The sequence below is a fragment of the Ruditapes philippinarum genome, unplaced genomic scaffold, assembly GCF_026571515.1.
Source record: "Ruditapes philippinarum isolate M1 unplaced genomic scaffold, ASM2657151v2 ctg5132_1_1_1_1, whole genome shotgun sequence".
Lineage (NCBI taxonomy): Eukaryota > Metazoa > Mollusca > Bivalvia > Venerida > Veneridae > Ruditapes > Ruditapes philippinarum.
In genome coordinates, this window is record NW_026859547.1 from 58,273 (window position 1) to 65,238 (window position 6,966).

At 32.0% G+C, this 6,966-nt stretch overlaps 1 protein-coding gene across 1 annotated transcript; it reads right to left on the reverse strand.

Annotated features, from left to right (window-relative positions):
- Positions 1-716: 716 nt before the first annotated feature.
- On the reverse strand, positions 717-3,400 carry LOC132756908 (uncharacterized). Its single transcript, XM_060748050.1, has 2 exons — positions 3,161-3,400; positions 717-1,579 (listed from the first exon to the last, which is right to left on the reverse strand). Exons 1-2 carry the CDS (start codon positions 3,222-3,224, stop codon positions 1,281-1,283), a joined length of 363 nt encoding a protein of 120 aa, XP_060604033.1. The 5' UTR covers positions 3,225-3,400; the 3' UTR covers positions 717-1,280.
- Between the last annotated feature and the right edge of the window lie 3,566 nt (positions 3,401-6,966).

Consider the following 6,966-nt stretch of genomic DNA (forward strand, 5'->3'; position numbering starts at 1 on the left):
ATGCCGTGTCCAACATTCTTCAAGGATCAAACATTGAACATCTCTGATTGTGAGTCCGTAGCGACGTTCGATTGGTCTCCATATGAAGTTTCTCCTTTGATAAAGATAAGAAAAGCTCACATTTTGTTTGAAGATTCATTTTGTTAAAATATTTAGATCTAGTATAGTAATAGTTCATGGTAATTTAAAAGCGTAACATGTATAACTGTATTTTTTACTTGGTAGGATACTCTTACTGTTATAAACAAAATTATGGTTTATTCATAAATTTACTACAGTGTCGGCATAATGAATCTTACCGCTCAACGTTATGTTACCAAACAACGAACAACGGTAAATTGTTTACAAATAAAATCAAATTTTGAATATAATTACATTATGATAGCTACATTGGCACATTAGTAGTTTTTTACAAATTCAATATTAGCATGACTAAAAATGTGTCAATGTATCAAGCAATTAAAAAGTCGATTTCCGAAATTGAAATTATATAATCTTTCCAATCTTGAAAATAGAAACACTCGCAGATGTATTTATACAGTGGTGATTTTGGGACCTTGTATTAGCAGCAAAACAATGAAAAGCTAACTTGCTCAAAATCTAGGTCAGTTGATATCAATACTCAATTTTGCATCGGATACAGTTTTTACGTCAATATCTAGGTCAACTGAGAAATAAACTGATGTGCATTTCAAGGTAAATAATCACAAGAAAACCTCATTATAATTTATAGTACTTTCAAATTTAATCATGTATGTCACAGGTCGAAATCCAAGTTTACTTAATTTATATCAATTTAAAAATATGTATCCTGAATTCTGCACATTTTTATTCAATTTTAATGCTTTTTTTATATAACATATAAGGCACAAAACTAACACAAAGTCAACATTTGATAACAGTAAAACACTAAAATGTATGACACTTGGTCGAAATGTCGGCCAATTGGTATCAAATCAAATTTGCATGTTCAACTGGCATGTTAAAGTGTGCATATTGTCCAAATTATATGGCTTGTATGATTTCCTTTATTGAACTGCTAATAAGACTGCACTCTCATGTTGGTATCATTTACTCATCTTGTTTTCCGATTTACCAAATAAAAAATGTTACGATTTAATACAAATACAGAAATTGTATCAGAAAAAAACACTTTGAAACACTTAACTTCTCTGAAATAACATGACACATATGTAATGCTGACTATTGTAAATAAATACAAACTCAGTTTGTCAAAGACGTGCTTAATTGTTGTTTATATAATAGTGACATTTTCTTCATCATTTAAAACAAGAATTATTCTTCATACAGTCGTGACAATGGCAACAACCATTGTCACCATTTTGTTCGCTAGAGCTCCCTTTGTCTTTTTCGCCTCCAGATACAGCAATGATAAGACTTATACTCAAAACAGCTAAACAGATTACTCCAAAAGCTATCAGGGAAGGAGTGACATCCTGTGAAAATGTACAACATCTAGAAATTCCACTATCTTTACAGCATCCAAATGCACACTCCTCGAGTCGCTCTTTATCTTGACTTTTACATGAATACTGGTTGACATTGATTGAAGACGATCCTAGACATCAAATAAAGTTAAGAGAAATTGATTGTGAGAAATTTGAGCTCGTCAATAACATTTCATTTTATTTTGTAATTTTTGTTTGATTCTTAAAAATACAATAACTTACTTAGGAGTTTCATTTTGTTACTGCTTTCATGTTTAAAATGATAAGGCATGTTTCGTTTGAATAAACATGTTATATTCTATACATTTTTATGTTGTATTACATCTAGGTACCGCTAAAGCCGGACTGCATTAATGTTTTAAAATTGAAGAACAACAATGTATGCAATGAAAACAACACGAAGTACATGTATCACAGATGAAATCATTTAAATTGTGTTCTCCAAAATATTTTTATCTTAGGCCAGAAAGTTAACTTACTGTAGCCGTACCTTATTTAATAACGTCATTAGATGACCGAGAGACATACAGTACATAAAGGTGCAATACACCATGGGGAATATTTTTTCAATCTATGCTTCAAAGAAAATTGTTTTCATTCAAAATACAGAAAATAAGAATCCCTAAAGAAAGCTCTAATCGGCAAATTGGAAATTGCTACAGACTCGGTTTGATTGAGACTGTTCATGGCTACCGTCAACACCCTAGCACCGGCTTAAGCCGAATTCAACATTTCAACACGAAATGGTACAATTTTGAATTTAGAAACATCAGCAGATGTGTTCATATGACTTTTATCATAGAACATTCAATGTGACACTTCCGTGCCAAAAAAGCGGCGTATGGTCCGCAAGTACGGTAATAGAACGCGTATGCCCTAAACGAGAAAACAATGGACTGAACTAAATAAAATGGAATTTGGAATTGAGAGAGAGAGAGAGAGAGAGGGAGATCGTGCGTGCTTATGCGTGCGCACGCGTGTGTGTCATCTTTTTAACGGAATGGTCTGTTTTAGCTACATAGGCCATATGTCATCTTTTGCTTTTTTGCCATGAAAAAAGAGTGTGTAATTTAACATTTTGAATAAAAGGAAAAGTACTGCTTTCAGGATTCCATCATATCTTTTCAAACTCAACGCTGTTATTTACGAATACTATTAAACATCTATCATGCCCTCATCTAACATCATAAAAAAGGTTTTTATTAATTTTGAGATTTTTTTTGTGCCTTAAACGCACGTGAATCTTATGTTGTTCTCCTGTCCCGTTTTTAAAGTTTGAATATTGTTATCTATGATGTTAAGACATCACATATCTACAAAATTTAATGTTTATAACACCATTGTAACTACGATTTATTTAAACTCTCTTTTAATTATACAATTAAATTTTGTGTAATACGGTGTGCATGGAATTGTCAACTTGTTTATTTAAATCATGAAAATTAACCAAGTCCTCACCAAAATTGTTAAGGAAATTAACGTTTTTTCGTTTCAATGTTAATTTTTAAAATACTGCCGCTAAATAACTCTAACAGTGACAACGAGTTTGTAATATGTATTTCACAATCAATCATATTTATTTACAAACGTTTTTGTGCAAATTGTATATTCATTCGTTAATATATATAAACATGAAGAAAATCAATTTTAAGGTACAGGTATTTAATGACTGTAGAAAATATAACACTTACTGACAACACCGCAGCAGAAGAAAAGCATTAGAAAACCAAACGATATAATCCGGCGTTTCACCATGTTGTCAATCTGAAGAGATTTGCTAACCTTATACGTCAAGAATTACTCATAAGCGATTTTTTTCGTTCAATTGGAAAACCTAAATTTGAAAAAAAAATCGGATATTATTTTTCCCGCTTAAAATGTCTTTAAAAACGTTCATGCGTTGGTTAATTCATTATTCGTTTAGAAGTAGCGTCTGTCTGAGGGAGAATAAAATTAGGACAAAAAACGTCATTGTGTAAAAGGGCTGTTTCATTAATAATTCATAATTGCAGTCAAATTTAGTCTTTGCGTGAGGCGGATAAATAGGTTCGAAGTACAGTAAGCTATGGCGGTAATTGGATTTCTTTTCAAAGCTAAACAATTGATTTATGCTTACATTGACCTTTTATTCGATTAACGTTAGATGGTAACTTAATAAAACTGAACCACGACCGTTACTATACTCTCTTTTGTTAACAAATATGTGAATTTTTATCGTAAGCTATCCATTTATCTGATTTAATACAAAAGGTCAGTATGGGAGCTATGCGTTGGTCTCCTACACGCATTGGTACATAATTTAAAACGCACAAGGCAGGGTATTCTGATAATTAGATACACATAAAATAAAATAATCATGAATGAATGACGGAACATTGACTTATGAATTGTTCTGTTATTGAAAGAACAAAATACCAAACTATGACTGGTATATGGGGTGATGCATTTGGAGAAAAGCCCAATTTTACAATTACAAAAGCAAACACATTCAACACTGTTTTAATAAAAATTATAAAGATTAAGTTAAAACGAAACTTAGTCTTGCAGAAGACAGTTAAATGTATATGTCAGAGATGAAATAAGTTATAATTGCTCATTGTACATTTTTATCCCCCACCGAAAGGCGTCCGTCCGTCATTTTTGTCCGAAGCATATCTCAAAAAGTATTTAAGGTATCATCCAGAAACTTCATAGGTGGATAGATCATATTGAGGAGCTCCACCCTGCATAATTTTGAGTTATTGCCCTTTGTTATTTTTCAAACTTTATTTTTGTCCAGAGCATACCTCAAAAAGCCTTTGAGATATCAACATGAAACTTCATAGATGGATAGATCTCACTCAGGAGGTGTGCAGTGAACAAGAATGATAACTCTAGATGATAGAGCAAAATTGTAATAAAAATGTATAACATAAAATATAAACATTAAGAATATAAAACATTAACATAAATACATATTGTATGTTTACAAAGCTAAAATTCCATTCCATTTGGCAAGCTGTATCGCATTAAGTGAAAAACCTCGAAGAATGCTAAGCGACTTTCTAGGGAATTATGAATTATTTAATATGTTAATAGGTAAGGTCAAGTTTATCGATTAACTGAAGAAATATATTGTCATTAAGGAGATAAAGTTTGGTTTCGTCAAAATAGCTTTGGCATGTATACCTTAAGGTTATTTCAATAGGAGACAATTCACTATGGTACAGATTGTACTTCTGCTGAATGAATCCAAATATTCAAATGTGTTTTAGAATTGTGCTTTTATTGAAGGTGTTATGCGATTCACGCATGTCTGCCAACTACCTGTTGTATATATTTTTACCACGAAGGCCGTTGTGGCCGAACTGATATATGTTTTTACAACAAAACAACAAGAAGATATTATTTCGATTCAAACATAACAAAATAGGTTGTTTTGTTTTCAAACAATTATTCAAGAATGAAACAAAATTTCTTACTACTTTATTTGTGCATACAGCAAACATGTTAGGTGCATGTTATTAAGATAAACTTTAATGTAAATAATGATAACATATTGCACCAGAATTTACTGAAATAGAATGGATTTGTTGAAACTGCATAATATTTTATTATGTTGTTCATGAAACTAAATTATATATTTAGCGATTTAGAAACTGCTTTCTGTTGCATACGGACTTTATAACATTGTATTTATATACATTCTTGAGGTATGTCTACAATGCCATACATGTCAAAGTAATGTAGGCGTTTCAAGTAATAATACAGTCTTTCTGAATAAGGGCTAGACATCTGCTTTGCAAAATCGCCATTGTAAGGAAAATGTAAACGTCATCTGTATTAACAGTAAAAGTCATCTGTATTGGATAGTACTTTAAAAACAATGAACTTTCATATTACTAAACAATGGCACTTACTTTGTTTGATAAGCCGTCACCTCTCCTTACAATGTATAGTGAATGTATATTATTTTTCAGACGAATATTCTAGACTAGCATGGATTATTTAATCTTGCGTAATACCGAAGACTTTGACATATATGTCACAGGCAACTTTTATACGCAACTTTTGAAACATGTAATATGATCATGCAATATCATTGATTAAATTTTTATTAACAACTGGATTTTCCAGAATTGTCTTTTTTATGTATAAATATGTTCGAGAAAACCCGATTCAATATATGTTATACTATACATGACGATTTGATAGTGTATATATACGGTGTTCCGTTTGGACAATAGTGATTTTTTATTCCTCCCTTACCTGTTATGCACGATTGTACGGTGGTGAAAATGCGATAGTACGATGACACGATGATAAAAAAACGATGGTACGATGGTGAAAACACGATGGTACTGTGGTGAAATCGCGATTTCGCGATGGTACGATGGTGAAAAAGTGATATTATATCACGTTTTCACCATCGTACCATCGAGTCATCGCGCTCTCCACCATCGCGCTGTCACAATCGTACCATCAAAATGGTGTAATCTTGAGCCAAAGATCAAAAGGTGTCATGCCAGAGGGCTCATCAGTTTTTTTTATAAAGTTATATAGGGAAATCTTCTTGACTGTCAAAATCCTAAAGGCCTAGAGCCTTGACATTTTGTACGTCACTTGATCTAGTGGTCTTCTTTAAAGATTGTTCAAATAATGCACCTAGGGTTAAAAGGGGCTCCGCCATGAGGGTTATTCAAATTTTCTAAATTCTTTTAGTCAAAAACAACAAGGCCTACAGCTTTGATATTTGGCATGTAACATCATCTAGTGGTCCTCTACACAGATTGTTCGAATTTTGGCACTTGGATCAAAAGGAGCCCTGTCAGCAGGATTATCGATTTAAATGTTATATAAAAAAATCCTCTTGTCAAAAACCACAAGGCCTTCACCTTTAGTATGTAACCTTAGGGTCATAAATAGTATTGTGTGCCCTTTATGAAACATAATTTCACTTTCAGAACTATGTTATACTCTTAATGCTCTGTAAACATTATTTTAACTTTATCGAACTTATGTTTGTCTTCATTTGTCTGAGGCATAATGTGCCTTAAAACGAATGACATAGCTTTTGTTTTGCACCCATTAACATACACTTTAAACCGTTTGGAACGTACACTAAACGTACTGTACAGGGTTGTTCTTTCAAAACGATGGCAAATCTATGTAGTATAAGCAATAAAGATCTCTTGCTGACTGTTTGTCATGTTTATTTATTTGTTGTTTACAGTGCATATGTGTACGTAAATATAGTATCTTGATGTACTCGCTTTTATTACTATATAGCTCCATAATATGCCTGTACCATATTGTATGTGATTGAGACATTATATGTAATCTTTTATAAGTTATATGCTGGATTTTAAATTCATAGGACTTAATACCATGACAATAACAACTGGAAGATTTAAAAAAAAACATTGTATAGCAAGACAGCGTTGATACCACTTAATTGTTTTGCTGACCCAGATATGACAATTTAGAAGCAATCTGTCACATTTAAGTAGGAATTTTG

Excerpts from the sequence above, each read along its gene's own strand:
- LOC132756908 (XM_060748050.1), bottom strand. The coding sequence starts at position 3,224 with ATGGTGAAACGCCGGATTATATCGTTTGGTTTTCTAATGCTTTTCTTC. Across the intron at positions 1,580-3,160 it reads CTTCTGCTGCGGTGTTGTCA|GATCGTCTTCAATCAATGTC; the intron begins GTAAGTGTTATA and ends TTTGATGTCTAG.